This window comes from Marmota monax, unplaced genomic scaffold (assembly GCF_021218885.2).
Source record: "Marmota monax isolate L192 unplaced genomic scaffold, Marmota_monax_Labrador192_F-V1.1 WCK01_AAM20220418_F8-fsc00019, whole genome shotgun sequence".
In the NCBI taxonomy this organism is placed as follows: Eukaryota; Metazoa; Chordata; class Mammalia; order Rodentia; family Sciuridae; genus Marmota; species Marmota monax.
In genome coordinates, this window is record NW_026695242.1 from 10621503 (window position 1) to 10641565 (window position 20063).

General features: G+C 39.3%; 1 protein-coding gene across 3 annotated transcripts in view; it reads left to right on the forward strand.

Annotated features, from left to right (window-relative positions):
- Ctnna3 (catenin alpha 3) overlaps positions 1 to 20063 on the forward strand; it is a 1743363-nt gene that overhangs the window by 36836 nt on the left and 1686464 nt on the right. For all 3 annotated transcript variants that reach the window (XM_058577909.1, XM_058577913.1, XM_046419856.2), the window contains exon 2: positions 13044 to 13147. In XM_058577909.1, the coding sequence (XP_058433892.1) occupies positions 13049 to 13147 (99 nt within the window). In that variant the 5' untranslated portion in view covers positions 13044 to 13048. The remainder of the gene's footprint in view (positions 1 to 13043; positions 13148 to 20063) is intronic.

The window sequence follows — 20063 nt, forward strand, 5'->3', positions numbered from 1 at the left end:
GCTTGAAAATCATATCTAAAGTGTTTATTAATTGTCATTATGTACCTTGAAGGTGATTTGTAATGGTATAAAAATTAGGTTCCATAGATAGATTTCACCTGGTCAGTGATTTAACTGGGAATTCTAGAATTTATACTGAATAAATTAATGGATAAACAAGAAAACTAGGAGGGAGTATTAATGTGTTGGGTTCTCCAAAGTCAATTTTTTGACTTGTAAGAACAAAAGTTAAGATTCTTTAGGATGAACTGTGTTTAAGAGAAAAAAATAAAAAAATTTGCATTTAGAAGCAAATAAAATTTATTTGTCCAAATACATAATAGGGAGACTTGAGTTTACAGTAATCTCTGAAAAAATGACTTGAATAATATAGTTGAAAGATGAATACAAAGTTGGAATAATCAGATAAGCATGATGACTGTATTATGGAATTTAATAATCTTAAAGAAGAATTGATTGTTACAAAAGTTTATTTTTAAACTGAGTGCAGTGATGCATGCCTGTAATCCCTGTGATTTGGGAGGCTGAGGCAGGAGGAACACAAGTTTGAGACTAGCCTCAGCAGTTTAGGGAGGTCCTAAGCAACTTAGCAAGACATTGCCTCAAAATAAAATGAAAAGTGTTGGGGATGTTGTGGCTCAGTATAAGTGCCCAGAGTTTAATCCTCAATACCTCCCAAAAGAGTTTATTTTTTTAAAAAATGTCAAATACTGATATTAGGGACTTTTCTATAGGAACTATATTACAGACAGTTAGTTAGGTTTCTTAAGTCTTCCTATAAGAACATATCAACTTATGGAGAAGAGTTACAGCTTTACTAAGAGGAGCCTGAGCTCTAGATTCTGAAGACTCTGTGTGTGTGTGTGTGTGTGTGTGTGTGAGAGAGAGAGAGAGAGAGAGAGAGAGAATGATGTGTTACCGTAGGAAGAAAAACCAGGTGGAAAAAAATTTAATGTTTGTGAGGGAATAGAGAACAACTTTTTTTTTTTTTGCAAATTTTAGAGGGTGAGATTTTCCACTAGCCTCTCTGTGTATCTTTGATCTTCTGCCATCCCTCTCTTTTGCTGCTAGGGCACGACTAAACTACAAAATGGTGTGTACTGTAATAGAGAGGGATGGTAAAGGATATTAGATGGATAGCCATGAGCTAGTTCATGCTAATTGTGGTAAATATGTGCTCCATGATCTCAGAGTTAACTGCATTTAAAATTGAAATGTGTGTTAAACAAAGTAAATTTAAAAATGGATATAAGTTCAGTTTCAAGCAGGAGATAAAGTAAAATTCAGGTATTATAGACAAAGATAGTCGGGGGAGAAGGGAAGGATTCCCAACGGTGGGTTTACCCTGTCTTGAGGTCTGTCCCTAGAGACCTCTATTACTACTGTGTATAGAGATTTGTTCTCCTTCCTTACTTTCTGAAAACTGGGATTTTATCCTAGTCTGTCTTTAAACCTGTTTATATCTCTATTGGATGAAATTCAAAAGTGGCAGATTTCAACTCAACCCCAAGGAAGAAGTTTACAAAAGTAATCACTAGCATCTAATGGTATAATGAATCACTCATTGTTTATATTTATTCAAGCCTAGTACACTTGTTGAAATGAAGGCTGTTGTAGAAGGTATTCTTAGATTTTAAGAGATACTCCCTAGATTTAATTAAGAGTTTGTAGATTATTAAGTGCAAATGTCTTGGAATTCAACACTCAACACTCACAACATAGTAGGAATTCTGTTTTGGATTCAGGTAGTATTGCTGTAAGACGTTGATAACAATTTGTCAGACTTTGACCTTGCTTCAACTTCATTTGCAAAATTCTGCAGTTTTATGTCTCTTATTGCCCTGATCTTCAATCAATCTGGATTACTGAATAGGACAGATACAAAAGATCAGAAAGATTTTTTCATAAGAAACAGCATTTATTCAAGGAATAATAATTAAATATAGCCAAGGTTCTTCAAGGACTTGTTGGTTTATTATTTTATATTTTTTTTCTATGGAAAAGTGAGCTTCTGAACAACTTTCTTAATGTTCATTAAGGACAAACACAGACTTAGAAAATGCCTTGGTTAAATTAGCTCAGTCTTTTACCTCTTGGCTGACAAACATTCTTTTGGAATATTTATATATGATATAGATAACTTTTGTTCTTCTTAATTTTTCCCCCTTCCAGTTTTTGGTTCTTAGTGTAGTTTTGGAAACCCTTTGTGATTCTGCAGTGAATTGACATGTTATTAAAGGCTGTGAAGATTCACTTAGATCTTATTTTAATTCACAACAATGTCCTCTACTTTTGTCCCTGAGATGAAAGAAGAAAGTAATGTTAGCAATCTTTTTTTTTTGCATTTTTTTTATTGGTTGTTCAAAACATTTCAAAGCTCATGACATATCATCTTTCATACATTTGATTCAAGTGGGTTATGAACTCCCATTTTTGCCCCAAATACAAGTTGCAGAATCACATTGGTTACACATCCACATTTTTACATAATACCATATTAATGACTGTTGTATTCTGCTACCATTCCTATCCCCTACTATCCCCCCTCCCCTTCCCTCTCATCTTCCCTCTCTATCCCATCTGCTGTTGTTTAATTCTCTCCCTTGTTTTTTTTTCCCCTTTCCCCTCACAAACTCTTATATGTAATTTTGTGTAACAATGAAGGTCTCCTTCCATTTCCATACAGTTTCCCTTCTCTCTCCCTTTCTCTCCCCCGACTCGTCTCTGTTTAATGTTAATCTTTTCCTCATGCTCTTCTTCCCTGTTCTTTTCTTAGTTGCTCTCTTTATATCAAAGAAGACATTTGGCATTTGTTTTTTAAGGATTGGCTAGCTTCACTTAGCATAATCTGCTCTAATGCCAGACATTTCCCTGCAAAATCCATGATTTTGTCGTTTTTTAGTGCTGAGTAACACTCCATTGTGTATAAATGCCACATTTTTTTAATCCATTCATCTATTGAAGGGCATCTAGGTTGATTCCAGAGTCTAGCTATTGTGAATTGTGCTGCTATGATCATTGATGTGGCAGTATCCCTATAGTATGCTCTTTTAAGGTCCTCAGGGAATAGACCGAGAAGGGCGATAGCTGGGTCAAATGGTGGTTCCATTCCCAGCTTTCCCAGGAATCTCCATACTGCTTTCCATATTGGCCACACCAATTTGCAGTCCCACCAGCAATGTACAAGTGTACCCTTTTCCCCACATCCTCGCCAGCACTTATTGTTGTTTGACTTCAGAATGGCTGCCAATCTTATTGGAGTGAGATGGTATCTTAGGGTGGTTTTGATTTGCATTTCTCTGACTGCTGGAGATGGTGAGCATTTTTTCATGTACTTATTGATTGATTGTATGTCCTCCTCTGAGAAGTGTCTGTTCAGGTCCTTGGCCCATTTGTTGATAGGGTTATTTGTTATCTTATTGTTTAATTTTTTGAGTTCTTTGTATATTCTGGATATTAGGGCTCTATCTGAAGTGTGAGGAGTAAAAATTTGTTCCCAGGATGTAGGTTCCCTATTTACCTCTCTTATTGTTTCTCTTGCTGAGAAAAAACTTTTTAGTTTAAGTAAGTCCCATTTGTTTATTCTTGTATTTAACTCTTGTGCTATGGGCGTCCTATTAAGGAATTTGGAGCCCGACCCCACAATATGTAGATCGGAGCCAACTTTTTCTTCTATCAGGCGCAGAGTCTCTGATTTGATATCAAGCTCTTTGATCCATTTTGAGTTGACTTTTGTGCATGGCGAGAGAAAGGGGTTCAGCTTCATTTTGTTGCATATGGATTTCCAGTTTTCCCAGCACCATTTGTTGAAGATGCTATCCTTCCTCCATTGCATGCTTTTAGCGCCTTTATCAAATATAAGAAAGTTTTAATTTTGTGGATTGGTCTCTGTGTCCTCTATTCTGTACCATTGGTCCACCTGCCTGTTTTGGTACCAGTACCATGCTGTTTTTGTTACTATTTCTCTGTAGTACAGTTTGAAATCTGGTATCGCTATACCTCCCGATTCACACTTCCTGCTTAGAATTGCTTTTGCTATTCTGGGTCTTTTGTTTTTCCATATGAATTTCATGATAGCTTTATCTATTTCTACCAGAAATGCCGTTGGGATTTTGATTGGCATTGCGTTGAACCTGTATAGAACTTTGGGTAATATCGCCATTTTGATGATGTTGGTTCTGCCTATCCATGAACAGGGTACATTTTTCCATCTTCTAAGATCTTCTTCTATCTCTCTCTTTAGGGTTCTGTAGTTTTCATTGTATAAATCTTTCACCTCTTTTGTTAGGTTGGTTCCCAAGTATTTTATTTTTTTTGAGGATATTGTGAATGGGGTGGTTTTCCTCATTTCCATTTCAGAAGTTTTGTTGCTGATATACAGGAATGCCTTTGATTTATGTGTGTTGATTTTATATCCTGCCACTTTGCTGAATTCATTTATTAGTTCTAGTAGTTTCTTTGTGGACCCTTTTGGGTCTTCTAAGTATAGGATCATGTCGTCCTCAAATAGTGATATTTTAAGTTCTTCTTTTCCTATTTTTATGCCTTTAATTTCTTCTGTCTGTCTAATTGCTCTGGCTAGTATTTCAAGGACTAAATTAAATAGAAGTGGTGAGAGAGGGCATCCCTGTCTTGTTCCAGATTTTAGCGGGAATGCCTTCAGTTTTTCTCCATTTAGAATGATGTTAGCCTGAGGCTTAGCATATATAGCTTTTACAATGTTGAGGTAAGTTCCTGTTATCCCTAGTTTTTCTAGTGTTTTGAACATAAAGGGATGCTGTATTTTGTCGAATGCTTTTTCTGCATCTATCGAGATGATCATATAGTTCTTATCTTTAAGTCTATGGATGTGGTGAATAACATTTATTGATTTCCGTATATTGAACCAGCCTTGCATCCCAGGGATGAATCCTACTTGATCATGGTGCACAATTTTTTTGATATGCTTTTGTATTCGATTCGCCAGTATTTTATTGAGAATTTTTGCATCTATGTTCATTAGAGATATTGGTCTGTAGTTTTCTTTCTTTGAAGTGTCTTTGTCTGGTTTCGGGATCAGGGTGATGTTGGCCTCATAGAATGAATTTGGAAGAGCTCCTTCTTTTTCTATTTCTTGAAATAGCTTGAAAAGTATTGGTATTAATTCTTCTTTGAAGGTTTTGTAAAACTCCGCTGTATACCAATCCGGTCCAGGGCTTTTCTTGGTTGGTAGTCTTTTGATGGCTTCTTCTCTTTCTTCCTTTGTTATTGGTCTGTTTAAATTGTGTGTGTCTTCCTGACTCAATCTGGGCAGATCATATGACTTAAGAAATTTATCAATATCTTCACTGTCTTCTATTTTATTAGAATATAGGTTTCAAAATACTTTCTAATTATCTTCTGTATTTCTATAGTGTCTGTTGTGATATTGCCTTTTTCATCCCTTATGTTAGTAATTTGAGTTTTCTCTCTTCTTCTCTTTGTTAGCATGGCTAAGGGTCTGTCAATCTTATTTATTTTTTCAAAGAACCAACTTTTAGTTTTATCAATTTTTTCAATGGTTTTTTTTGTTTCAATTTCATTGACTTCCACTCTGATTTTAATTATTTCTTGTCTTCTGCTATATTTGCTGTTGTTTTGCTCTTCCTTTTCTAGGGTTTTGAGATGTAGTGTGAGTTCATTTATTTGTTGTTTTTTTCTTTTTTTGAGGAATGAACTCCAGGAAATGAATTTCCCTCTTAAAACTGCTTTCATTGTGTCCCATAGATTCCGGTATGTTGTGTCTGAATTGTCGTTTATCTCTAAGAATTTTTTGATTTCCTCCTTTATGTCTTCTGTAACCTTTTGATCATTCAGTAACATATTGTTTATTTTCCATGTGATGCAGGATTTTTCCTTCCTTCTTTTATCATTGATTTCCAGTTTCATTCCATTATGATCAGATATGGTGCATGGTATTATCTCCACACCTTTATATTTACTAAGAGTTGCCCTATGGCATAATATATGATCTATCTTTGAGTAAGATCCATGTGCTGCTGAGAAGAATGCGTATCCACTTGATGATGGTTGATATATTCTATATATGTCGGTTAAGCCTAGGTTATTGATTGTGTCATTGAGTTCTATAGTTTCTTTATTCAGCTTTTGTCTGGAGGATCTGTCTAATGGCGAGAGCAGTGTGTTGAAGTCCCCCATTATTTTTGTGTTGTGGTCTATTTGACTCTTGAACTTGAGGAGAGTTTGTTTTATGAACGTTGCCGCACCATTGTTTGGTGCATACAAATTGATAATTGTTATGTCTTGTTGGTGGATGGTTCCTTTTAACAGGATATAGTGTCCTTCTTTATCCCTTTTGATTAACTTAGGTTTGAAGTTGATTTTATTCGATATGAGTATGGCCACTCCTGCTTGCTTCCGAGGGCCATGTGAGTGGTATGATTTTTCCCAACCTTTCACCTTCAGCCTGTGTACGTCTTTTCCTATCATATGAGTCTCCTGAAGGCAGCATATTGTTGGATTTGTTTTTTTGATCCAGGTTACTAGCTTGTGTCTCTTGATTGGTGAGTTTAGTCCATTAACATTTAAGGTTACAATTGAAATATGATTTGTACTTCCAGTCATGTTTATTTATTTATTTATTTTAGTTTGGCTAGTTTTTACTTTTTGGTCATTTTCCTCCCCCTTTACTGAGATACCTCCCACTGTTAGTTTTGGGCACTATTTTTCCATTCCTCTTCTTGTAGAATTTTGCCCAAAATGCTTTGCAGTGCTGGTTTTCTGGCTGCGAATTCTTTTAGCTTTTGTTTATCATGAAATATTTTAATTTCATTGTCAAATCTGAAGCTTAGTTTTGCTGGATACAGTATTCTTGGTTGGAATCCATTATTTTTCAGCATTTGAAATACGTTGTTCCAGGATCTTCTTGCTTTCAAAGTCTGTGATGAAAAATCAGCTGTTAACCTAATTGGTTTGCCCCTGAATGTAATCTGCCTCCTTTCTCTCCTAGCTTTTAATATTCTCTCCTTGTTCTGTATGTTGGCTATCTTCATAATTATATGTCTTGGAGTTGGTCTATTATGGTTTTGGATGTTTGGGGTCCTGTAGGCTTCCAGGATTTGGCAATCCATTCCATCTTTCATCTCTGGGAAGTTTTCTAGGATTATTTCATTTAATAAGTTGTCCATTCCTTTGGTTTGAACCTCTGTGCCTTATTCTATCCCAATGACTCTCAAATTTGGTTTTTTGATGAGGTCCCATATCTCTTGGATAGATTGCTCGTGGGATTTAAGCATCTTTTCTGTGTTGACTATATTCTTTTCAAGTTGATAAACTTTGTCTTCATTATCTGATGTTCTGACTTCTACTTGATCTAGTCTATTTGTAATATTCTCCTTAACGTTTTTAATCTGGTTTATGGTTTCTTGTATTTCTAAAATTACTGTTTGTTTTTTTTAAGATCTCTATCTCCTGGTAAAGTTCATTCTTTGCAGTTTGAATTTGTTTGTTTAGTTCGTTTTCGAAATATACTTTCAATGCTTGGACTTGCTGTCTCATGTCTTCTCTAATATTCCGTTCCATCTGAGTTAGGTATGCCTTGATTTCCTTCCCTGTCCATGTTTCTGATGCTTCTAGGTCCTCCTGTAGATTTAAGTTGTCCTGCATTATCTGTAATCCTTTTTTCCCTTGTTTTTTCATGTTGTTCACGTTACTTTCCAGCTCTGTTTGACTGCTTTGTAACTGCTTTCTCCTATACATTTGTTTTGGCTTTGTATATCTCTGTTGTCTCTCCTTTGTGGTGGGAGATTATGCCTAGAGATGTTGGGCTTTATTGTACTTTAGAGCTGATTCATTCAATTTATAAAGGGCTTCCAGATTTTGTATGCATGTAGTGATTTGTTGTTTGTTCTTAGGACTTTAGGTTAGGTGCTATGAAGGTATAAGGGTTAGTATGTCTTGGCTACTTCAGAAAATTGCTCTACTGAAGGGGGATACTATTCGTCGATTGGATCAGGGTGTTGGAAGTAGCTAGGTATTTAGGAGCACTATAGACGGCCTTGAAACATTCACCTATTTGCATTTAGACAGTTACACGAAATGGAGGACGTAATGCTTGGGATGAAAGTTGGGGGGGAGGGGAAGGAAAGTGTTTTTGAAAAGAAAGAAGGAGAGGGAGATAGATAGCATAGAGGAGAATGGACAGAACAATAAAACTTGGAAGGGGAAAGAAAGAGGGGAAAAGGGAGAGAAAAAATAAAATAAAATAAAATAAGAAATAAAATTAGGTCTTAGCGATCCATTTTCTTCTCTTCCCATAGGCAAAGCTGTGCCCTCCGGGCTGAGTTTTGCCCTCAATATGTTGACAGTCTCTCAATCCTGTTGGTCCAGAGCCGTTTCACTTCTACGGCCCCTCCTCCCCTTCCTCCTGTCAGCCAGCCAGCCAGGTCCTGCTCACCGGAGGCGGTTCCCCAGGGATCTGGTTACACTTTCAGCCCCACTGCGTGCCCTATTTCCCGAACTACTGAGCACTCTCTCTGTCATTCATCTAAGCCCCAGTGCTGTGGAGCTGTGGTCTGGGAGTCAATAGTTTAATTTTTCTGGACCCCTTTGGTGGGCACACCCTTGGAAGCTGGCGGCTAAGACCTTTGGTGTCGCCTCTGGTGGTAATGGGAGTTGGGGATCGAGGATCCCCTCTGCTTCCCTCAGCCCCTACAATCACGACCGCTCTGCTGGCGGTAGGAGGAGTTGGGGGTCTGGAGTATCCTCTTTTTCCCTCTGCCCCTACCGTCACTCTCTCTCAGTTGGCGGTTGGGGGAGTTGGGGGTGGGGAGTCTTCTCTGCTTCCCTCCACCCCTACAGTCATGCTCACGTCACTGGCATTAGGGGGAGTTGGGGGTCGGGAGTCCCTTGGCCCTTATGGTCGTGCCCACGGAGAGATTTTTGAAGTTTCCTGGTTGTTTGTATCTGATGTGGGTGGGAGTCACACACCTGCTAAAGTAGATTCCGCTGGGAAGGAATCTCGTTGGCCGAACTTTGGTGACTTCCCCTCTCTGCTATGGCGGGCCCCTGGCTCCTTGCCGGAGTGTCCGAAGGGAGGGGTGGAACTGGCTTGTCTCTGGTCTGACTCAATCTCTGGTTTTAGTTCCCAGTTTGCTATTTCATAAAGGCTTGGTTAGATTCCCTTCAGGTCGCCTCCTGAGCCGGGCGGGCGGGGCCGTTCACCGAGCCGAGCGGGTGGCGGGGGGGGGGGGGGCGTTCGCCGTGCGGGCGGGGCCGTCAGCAGAGCCGGGAGGGCGGGGGCCGTCTGCCGGGCCTGGCGGGGACCCTTCTTGCTGTGCTGCCTGGGGCCACTTGCAGAGCCGGGCAGGCGGCGGCCGCGGGACTGGACCTCTGCGCCGCATGGCCAAGAGCCGAGCAGGCGGGGGGCCGTTTGCCGGGTGGGCGGGGGTGTTCTCAGAGCCAGGCGGGGGGGGGCGTTGGCAGTGGGAGCAGGGCTGCCAGCAGAGCTGGGATGGGGATGGCGGGGGCCGTCTGCCGGGTCGGGCGGGGACCCTTCTCGCCGCACCGGGCCCTGGGGGCTGTTTGCAGAGCCGGGCAGGCGGAGGCCGTGTGACTGGACCTCTGCGCCGCGTGGTCAAGATTCACTCGTCTGGGACAAACTGTCACCTCTAATAAACTTACTAATTACCAGCAGGTCTCCTTTCAGCGGAATTTTGCTAGAAGTTCCTCAGTAGGTAGAATTTAGGTGTATTAATGGGTCTTTCTGATCCCATTAATGTGGAGATACTGAAAGTGTGCTTCCTCGCCGGCCGCCATGTTGGATCCCCCCAATGTTAGCAATCTTAATTTCAATGTAGGATAGTACCTGTTATAAGTAGGGTAACAAATAAAGCCCTTTGTGAGCCCTCATTTGATAGAACCCTAAGCTCATACATTGAAAGACATATCTTGTTGCATAGTTTGGCTCTGGGCTATGCATTAAGGTTACCAGAAGAATATCCCATCTGTCAATTTAGATTTGCCTGTGTTAGAGAGAATCAAAGTGGTAGGTGGAATGATGGAAAACCGAACCAAAACAAAAAGCAAACCAAACAAAAACATTTCAATCCTAGAACTGCATTTGAGAGAAAACATTTGGCAATAGTGTTTGAATCCTTTCTTGAAGCACATTTTCTATATTATAGCTGAATAGCTGAGAAAAAGAGATCATGTTTCTACTTTTAGAAAGGAAATAAAATCAGTGAAGAGAGAAGCAAGTAATTAACAGGATAAATTATAAGATGTTGTGACTTTACATTTTGTATATTATATGATAATAGTAATTCATACTTTCATTTGAAAAGAAATTAAAATAAGTTTTCAACTTAATACAATTTGAATAATTATTTTTTCAAAGCAAAAAGGCTTTTACAAAGTAAAGGAATAGTAGGCACTTTTTGTAAGTGACTTATGATAAAGTTAAGCATAGACTTAGGACAAGGCCATAGTTGACAGTCTTGAAGCAGGGGAAGGGGGTTCTCATCAAGCATTTTGGATTATGTTCAATAAAGGAATTATATAGAACTGTGTTACATTTTAGAAAATGTGCTCCCTGTGATCAATAATGCCAGTGTTTTAAAATAAAAGTCAACATTTACTATAATTTTAAGTAGATGAATATATATATTTATACATTATAGTTATTTAAAAATATGGTTAGCTGGGCACAGTGGCACACGCCTATAATCTCAGTGGCTTGGGTGGCTGAGACAGGAGGATCTCGAGTTCATAGCCAGCCTCAGCAACAGCAAGGTGCTAAGCAACTCAGTGAGACCCTGTCTCTAAATAAAATACAAAATAGAGCTGGGGATGTGGCTCAGTGGTTGCGTGTACCTGAGTTCAATCCCTTGTGCAAAAAAAAAGAAAAAAAAAAAAGAAAAAATGTTTAGAGTAACCCTAGGATGCTTAATATATAAATTGTCTTTTTTTCCCCGCTTCAAATTTCTTATTATAATTGACTGGAAAATGGTTTGATACTATACATGAAGTGATAGTATACATTAGTGTTTGTAATAGTATAGTAAATCCTGAAGCATATAATTGTACTGAAATGCTTTTATATATTATTAAATTTGTCATAATCAGTCGGTTTGAGATTTTCAATATAATTATCTTTGTTTTTAATATTAAATTTTGCTGAAGACACATGAGAGAATTATTATATTTGAAATTCACTATCTTGATTATGAACAGATACTATGTTAAGTCACTAGGGACAGCTTTTTGGAAGATTCATATTACTCTCAAGAATATTTCAAATATCCACTTTTTGTATTAATAGTGGCATGTAATCATGTGGCATCATATCTGAAGAGTCTTAAGGCTTATAGACTCTACAATATTTGCCTCTATTTAAGATATTCATTTAAGATATTAATTTAAGAATTAGAATATTTCAAGAGCCAATGAGGATGCTTCTTTGTTTTTTATCTCTCTCTTTTACTACATGTGTATAAGGTGAATAGTTTTGGAAAGGCATTGGTGAAGCACTGATCTTTTCACTTACACATGGGTGTAGCAGAGATTGTGAATGTCTTTGAGTATACACAATAGTTCATCTATAGATAGAAGGGAAGGATCCAGTAGACGGGGAGAGGTTGATAACAAAGAGGTGATGGTTTTATGGAATGAGGCCAGGGAGAGATGAAAAATGGAGGAGAATGGGTAAGACTATCAGGGCAGGGAATTTGGAGAGAACATGGGCTCTCCCCTGAGGTTCTGATATATTCTTTAGGTGTGAAAGACAGGTATAGGAAAGAGAATAATTCTTCTTCCTAGAATCATTAAGATTGAGAGAATAATTTAAGGGATTTATTCTGTATAAGAGAGACACTATGAAAATATGTGCTCATCTACCTATCTAACCATCCATCCGTCTGTCCACTTATAGCCAATTAATCAACTAAAAAGAAATAATCTTCCCTATGTCTATAATAAGAAACATTAAAACTAAAGTAAATATGATACTTTCTATTTACTTTTTGTTTTTATTTCTATGGGTTTCATAGGGAATATCAGGATATTTTCTGGGGAAAGAATTTTATGCTCTCTTAGCCTGAAATTATGGAAGAAAATAGGTAGAAGATAAGTGGAAAGGTTTTCCATTGATAGATACATGTTTCTGTGGGTTATTAGTTTTTTGTTTTAAAAATGGGTCAAGTTATATTTAGGAGAGATTTTTTTCTCTTTATTTCTGTGGATCTTCAGTAAATGCTTTCTGGTTGATTACTGATGTAGGTTCATATTCATTTGTGGGCTTAGTGATTTGGGTAATAGTTTTAATGACTAATATGTTAATGTGAATGTTAATGTGAATATGTTATGATATGCCACCTATTATCACTTGATTATATGTTTAAGAACATATACACTTTTATGCAAAATATCTCAAAATTGATTCTTAAGGATAATGTTAATGCCTTTAAAGCCATTCTTTAAATGACTTATAATAATAATTATTATTTTAAAATTTGTCTTGTCTAAATATCAATGCCTTCTCAGGGCTTCTCATTTTTTATAGCTATGCTAAATCATATCAGAAAATAAATTTCCCCTAATGTTCTTTCACAATCAAGATCCTCAAATAAGTGACCTCCACAATAAGTAGAGACATAACACATCTTACAAAGTTTTGCCTGGCTTCTCATCTAAGTCATCATTATAAGAAAAGGCAAAATATATGTGTGAGCTGCTTCAGCACTATGATTTTGTGGAAGTCAAAGTATCTGCATGCTGTAAAATGTCTCACAAGTTGGCACTTATTTTTAACACATATAAATGCATTTGTTGAGTTTTTAATTTAGTCATGAATTTATGAGTGTAGATTAATTTGTGAGGGCATCTAAGCCCAGATAACATGATCTCAGAGAACAGTTGGGGAATATCTGACACAATTGTGAGCTATAGATGATGTCTGGAAGAGATGCCAAATACAGGTTTCAACTGATTCCTAATTTTCATTTATGCTTGTCTTTAGAAAATATTTTTCTTAACTAATGAGCATTGTTTTGTATACTTGTGCACAGGCAATATGTCAGCTGAATCACCAATCACACTGAATATTGATCCTCAGGATCTTCAGGTCCAAACATTTACTGTAGAGAAGTTGCTGGAGCCTCTCATAATTCAGGTACTAATATCATGGAAATTATAATGTGCAACAATGGTAGAAGAACTAAAAACATGAAAACTAATGAGCCAAAGAAAGATTTGATTTTTATATAAGAATATGACATCTAAAATTCTCCTTTTAATAAAGTGGTATTAAAATGTATAAGGGATGTATTTAATTATAATAATACAATTCTGAAAATTTTCCCCAGATGATCTTTTAACAGCAACAGCAGCATGAGTGTGTATATATAATTTTCAAAGTAACCATCTATAAATTATCTTGTTTGATAGTCATAAAAATGGAGTGAGATAGGTAGTGTGGTTAAAGCCACCTTTCGTATATAATTTCAGTGACTTGCTCAGAGACACGATGGCTCATTTGTCAAATAGAAACTATCTTTAAAATATCAAAATTCATGATAAAAGCAGCTGCTTAAAGGAATTCTTTGATAAAGTCTTTCATAAAGTGAATAATCCTTTGATAATATACATAGTGATTCTCTGACTTACCCAGATTTTGTGTATTGGATTTTCTTAAAGCAGAGTTGAAGAAATTTATACAATGATATAGATATAACTTTTTTATGCTTAACCCCAAATTTGTGAGGGAACTCCCTTTACACTTATGCTATACATATTAAATAACTTTTTCTGTGGACTCAATACACTCAAAGTTTACCTGTGTGTGAAACTACACTGATTTTTACCTCTGGCCATTTTAAAATGTTCTGCTTATTTTTTCTGTGAGATAAATAGTAGAGAGGGAGGTACACATTTTTACTTAGCATGAGTTGACATTTACTACAAATCATGAGCTCTGCTGAAGATAGTTTAATTATCCACTTTGGCAGGCTAAAATACTAATATCTGGTATAAAATTGATACTAGATGACTATGGAGACACGACCATTAAAATCTCTTGTCTTGGCTACCTGTGGAATAGTTTTATGTTAAAAAAAGGAAAAAAGAAAAAAGTAACTTACTGTTTTTCTGATAAAGATCACTGAAAGAATTGTAAAAGCCAGCCAGGCAGCCAATCAACTAATCATCCAATCAACCAACAAAAAATCCATTTGGGGAAAAAAGAGCAAATTAAAAAAAACACTCAATTTTACCATTAAGAGATAAACATTAACATTTTGATACATGTAGTCCCCATACCCCCTTCACTAGGTATGGAATGCAGGGCCTCACACCACACAGGCTAGACAAATGTTCTACCACTGGCATACATTCTCTATCTGTATTTTCTTCTAATATGGTAAAATTATGGGTGATTTTTATACCCATAGTTTCTTACTACTTTTAAATATAAATAATATATATTCTTTGACTATATATACATAAAGAATACACATATAAACAAGGTGGAGAGAGTGCATTATATGTAGACTTTCCTCTGAGTAACCCTTATTTGTTCTGCAACAATGAGACATTTCAGTTGGTCACATAAGACTTGCAAAACACAAAGGATGCTGACACGTTGTTGTTTATGAATGGAGAAAGTATTGTGGAGAAACTACTTAAATCTTGACAGAATCTAACAAATGTTATGTCTTAGTAAGATACATTGCTATAGGAGTCAATACAAATCCACATTAAGGGTTATGCTGGTCACAGTGTGTGTGTGTGTGTGTGTGTGTGTGTATTTTCTGGCATGTTCTAAAACTATTAAAACCATCTCACCAACCATTTATTGATTCCATCTAGAAAATTAAAAGGGGGTAATTGACCTAAAGTGATTTTATTTGATCGGAAAGAAATGTAACTTAAAAATGTGATTATGTTAATTTTAGATTTTGATATAGCACCTAGATTCAGCCTTTTTATGATCAGCAAGTAGATGAGTCAGGGAAAGGGAATTCAGTACGTATTATATGACAGATAGTTCTCACTTAATGTTACTGTAATACTAATTTTATATACCTTGATTGTTAAGAGTGTTTTTGAAAATGTTTATTGATTTCTTAAGAATTGTTTGGCATATTACTTCATCAATATCCCAGTTACAAATCAGTTTGTAGGTCTTAGCAATATTCAAGTCATATGAAATTAAAAATATTAATTATCTATAAAATGTCTACTATGTGCAAGAACTTGCTATTGAAGCAGAATTCTAATATGACAAAATTATGACTATACACTTGATTTTCATTATAATGTATTCTCTATAAAAACAATGCATTTTAAAGTTAAAGAGTTATCCTCGAGGAGGAAGATGGCGGCGAGGGGAGTGCATTGCCCCCGTGTGCTGCTTCACTGTGTGGGAGTATGACAAGTCAGGACGGCTAAAGGAAATCTTGTTAGGAATTTCCAGCAATAGTGGGGTGCTCCGGAACCTCGAGGAAGGATTTCCATCGCACGAGGATCGGCTACGGGGACTCAAACGCGAGAGGTTTGTCGCACGGAGGGTAACACTGCTTATTCAGCAAATCGCTCCGCGGCTAGAGTCTGCAGCGCGCGCTGGGATAGAGACGTAGGGTTACAGCGCTGCAGTTTCTGCTAGCCGCGCAAGCACCGTACTCAGGGCTGAATTCTGGGTTCGAGACGGGGGAAGGAAGCGGTCCATCTCGGTTCTCCACACCGGTCAGACCACAGAGGAGGCCAGCAGCCACCATGTTGGTAAACTGACGTCACCTTCCCTGTTTTCGACTGACCGAAGCTCATTCAGCCATAGAACAGGTAATTTCAGGCTGCAATTCGCCTGCGGCTTGCAGACAGATTGCTAGGGTTCAGCGCCTGGGTGCTTCTTAGAATCTGATTTTATCGCAGCGAACACCGAGCGCGGGGCGGCCGAGTTCCGGCTCCCGGAACCGTCCCGGAACCGCCCTAGCCCAGGGCTGCGGAGCCTGCGGAGGCTGCTTCTTGGGCCCTGCTACTATCAGAGCATACACCAAGCACTAAGCAGCCGAATTCCGGCTCCCGGAACTGAGCCTGCGGGGACTGCTTCTTGGAGCTTACACTTATAGGAGCTTACACCTAGCACGGAGCGGCCGAGTTCCGGCTCCCGGAACTTCCCTGGACCGGGGCTGGGAGCCCGCGGAAACTGCGTCTCGGTCCGGGTCCTGCTGAGGGCCGGTCAGGACTCACCCGTTGTTTTGGTTGCCCGGCAAGGGGAACGAAATGCTGCCATTCGCATAGGATACCAACATGGCAGAGATCTGATGTCAGCAGAAAGCGGCGGAGGAGAGAACTTCATCAATAGCAGCAGTGACATAAGCAGTTGGTCTCCTGGTAGGGGGGGTGAGGCACAGTCACCCGAGTCTCCTCAATTTGTCCTCGAGCCAGAGGGAAGGAGCCGGGCCGCTGCCAGCGCCCGGAGCAGGCCCAGCGGCTCGCCAGCGTGGTGACCGCGTGACCCCAATTGGAGAGGGGGTGGAGCGGAGCTGCCACCCACACCCGCAAGGTGGGCAGACCCGCGACCCATTGGTACATGGGCGTGGTAGGAGGGGCAGGGCAGAGCCGCCCTTCGCGCTTGCAAGGTAAACAGACCTGTGACAGCCTGGCGGGTCAGGCCCAGTGGCCTGCCAGTGTGGTACACACGTCACCCCAACTGGAGTAGGGGCCGAGCAGATCCTTCTCCCACGCCCGGATCAGGCCCTGCCGGTGTGGTGGTCACGTGACCCTAATTGGAGTGGGGGCGGAGCGGAACCGCCACCCGTGCATGCAGGGTGAGCAGACCAGTGATCAACCTGCAGATCAGGCCCAGGGGTCCGCAGGCGTGGTAGGAAGGACAGGGCAGATCCGCTGCCCGTGCCTCCAAGGTAGGCAGACCTACAACAGACCGGCGGATCAGGCCCAGGAGCCTGCCGGCGTGGTACACACACCACCCTAATTGGAGTAGTGACAGAGCAGAGTCGCCGCCCGTGCCAGGAAGAGGCCCAGCGTCCTGCAGGCGGGGTAGTCACGACACCCCAATTGGAGTAGGGGCAGAGCAGAGCCTCCACCCGTGCCCGAAAGGTGGGCAGATCTGCGACCGACCAGCGGGACAGGCCCAGTGGCCTGCCGGTATGACAGACACGTCACCCCATTTGGAGTAGGGGCAGAGTAGAGCCGCCGCCCGCGCCTGCAGGGTAGGCAAACCTGCAACCGACCGGCGGATCAGGCCCGGTGGCCTGCCGGCATGGTACACTCATCACCCCAATTGGAGTAGGGGCAGAACAGAGCCGCCGCCAGCTCCCAGAACAGGCCCAGTGACCTGCCGGCGTGGTAGCCACGACACCCCAATTGGAATAAGGAGAGAGCAGAGCCGCCGCCTGCACCTGCAGGAAAGATATGCAAGCAGTATGAAAAGACAAGGAAAGAAAGGACCACAAGCAATGCAGGTCAACACAACTTTAGAAGAGGTAACAGCTGCAGCAGATGGAATGTCAGATAAAGAATTCAGGATATACATGCTTCAGATGATCTGGAGTATCAAGGAAGACACTGAACAGCAAAATCAGACAATGAAAGATCACTTCGACAACGAATTACGCAAACAAATCCAGGAAGCAAAGGATCAACTATACAGGGAGATAGAGGTTATAAAAAAAAAGCAATCAGAAATCCTAGAAATGCAGGAAGCAATAAACCAACTTAAAAACTCAATGGAGAATACTACCAGCAGAGTAGAACACTTAGAAGATAGAACATCAGACAATGAAGACAAAGTATTTCAACTGGAAAAGAACATAGACAGCTCAGCAAGACTGTTAAGAAACCATGAGCAGAACATCCAAGAAATATGGGATAACATCAAGAGACCAAACTTAAGAGTCATTGGGATACAGGAAGGTACAGAGCTCCAAACCAAAGGAATGAGCAGTCTATTCAATGAAATAATACAAGAAAACTTCCCAGACTTGAAGAATGAGACAGAATCCCAAATCCTAGAAGCCTACAGGACGCCGAATGTGCAAAATCATAAGAGATCCACACCTAGACACATTATAATGAAGATGCCCAACATACAGAATAAGGAGAGAATTTTAAAAGCTACAAGAGAAAGGAAGCAGATTACATTTAGGGGTAAGCCAATCAGGATAACAGCTGATCTTTCAACACAGACTCTGAAAGCTAGAAGATCCTGGAATAACATATTTCAAACACTGAAAGAAAATGGGTTCCAACCAAGAATTGTGTATCCAGCGAAATTAAGCTTCAGGATGGAGGATGAAATTAAAACCTTCCACGATAAACAAAAGTTTAAAGAATTCGCAGCTAGAAAACCATCTCTTAAAAACATCCTCGCCAAAGCATTACAGGAAGAGGAAATGGAAAATAACAATGAAAACCAACAGTGGGAGGTAGGACAGTAAAGGGGGGGGGGAATAATCAAAGAGGAAAACAAACCATGTTTAGTAACATAAATAAACAAATATGGCTGGAAGAACAACCCATATCTCAATAATAACCCTAAATGTTAATGGCTTAAACTCACCAATTAAGAGACACAGGCTAGTAGAATGGATCACAAAACAAGACCCAACAATATGCTGCCTACAGGAGACGCATTTGATAGGAAAAGACATACATAGGCTGAAGGTGAAAGGTTGGGAAAAATCATATCACTCATATGGACTTCGGAAACAAGCAGGCGTGTCCATACTCATATCAAATAAAATAGATTTCAAGCCCAAGTTAATCAAAAGAGATAAAGAGGGACACTACATACTGCTCAAGGGAACCATACACCAACAAGACATAACAATCATAAATATTTATGCCCCAAACAATGGTGCAGCTATGTTCATCAAACAAACTCTTCTCAAGTTCAAGAGTCTAATAGACCACCACACCATAATCATGGGAGACTTCAACACACCTCTCTCGCCACTGGACAGATCTTCCAAACAAAAGTTGAATAAGGAAACTATAGAACTCAATAACACTATTAATAACCTAGACCTAATTGACATATATAGAGTATACCACCCAACATCAAGCAGTTACACTTTTTTCTCAGCAGCACATGGATCCTTCTCAAAAATAGATCATATATTATGTCACAGGGCAACTCTTAGACAATATAAAGGAGTAGAGATAATACCATGCATCTTATCTGATCATAATGGAATGAAACTGAAAATCAACGATAAAAGAAGGAAGGAAAAAGCATACATCACTTGGAGAATGAACAATAGGTTACTGAATGATCAAATAAAATAAGAAAAATAAAATAAAGAACCATATGATAAAATAAGAACCATATGATCATCTTGATAGATGCAGAAAAAGCATTTGACAAAGTACAGCATCCCTTTATGTTCAAAACTCTAGAAAAACTAGGGATAACAGGAACATACCTCAATATTGTAAAAGCAATCTATGCTAAGCCTCAGGCTAGCATCATTCTGAATGGAGAAAAATTGAAGGCATTCCCTCTAAAATCTGGAACAAGACAGGGATGCCCTCTCTCACCACTTCTGTTCAACATAGTACTCGAAACACTGACCAGAGCAATTAGACAGATGAAAGAAATTAAAGGCATCAAAATAGGAAAAGAAGAACTTAAATTATCACTATCTGCAGATGATATGATTCTATACCTAGCAGACCCAAAAGGGTCTACAAAGAAACTATTAGAGCTAATAAATGAATTCAGCAAAGTGGCAGGATATAAAATCAACACGCATAAATCAAAGACATTCCTGTATATCAGCGACAAATCCTCTGAAATGGAAATGAGGACAACCACTCCATTCACAATATCTTAAAAAAAAAAAATACTTGGGAATCAACCTAACAAAAGAGGTGAAAGACTTATACAATGAAAACTACAGAACCCTAAAGAGAGAAATAGAAGAAGATCTTAGAAGATGGAAAAATATACCCTGTTCATGGATAGGCAGAACTAACATCATCAAAATGGCGATATTACCAAAAGTTCTCTATAGGTTTAATGCAATGCCAATCAAAATCCCAACGGCATTTCTTGTAGAAATAGAGAA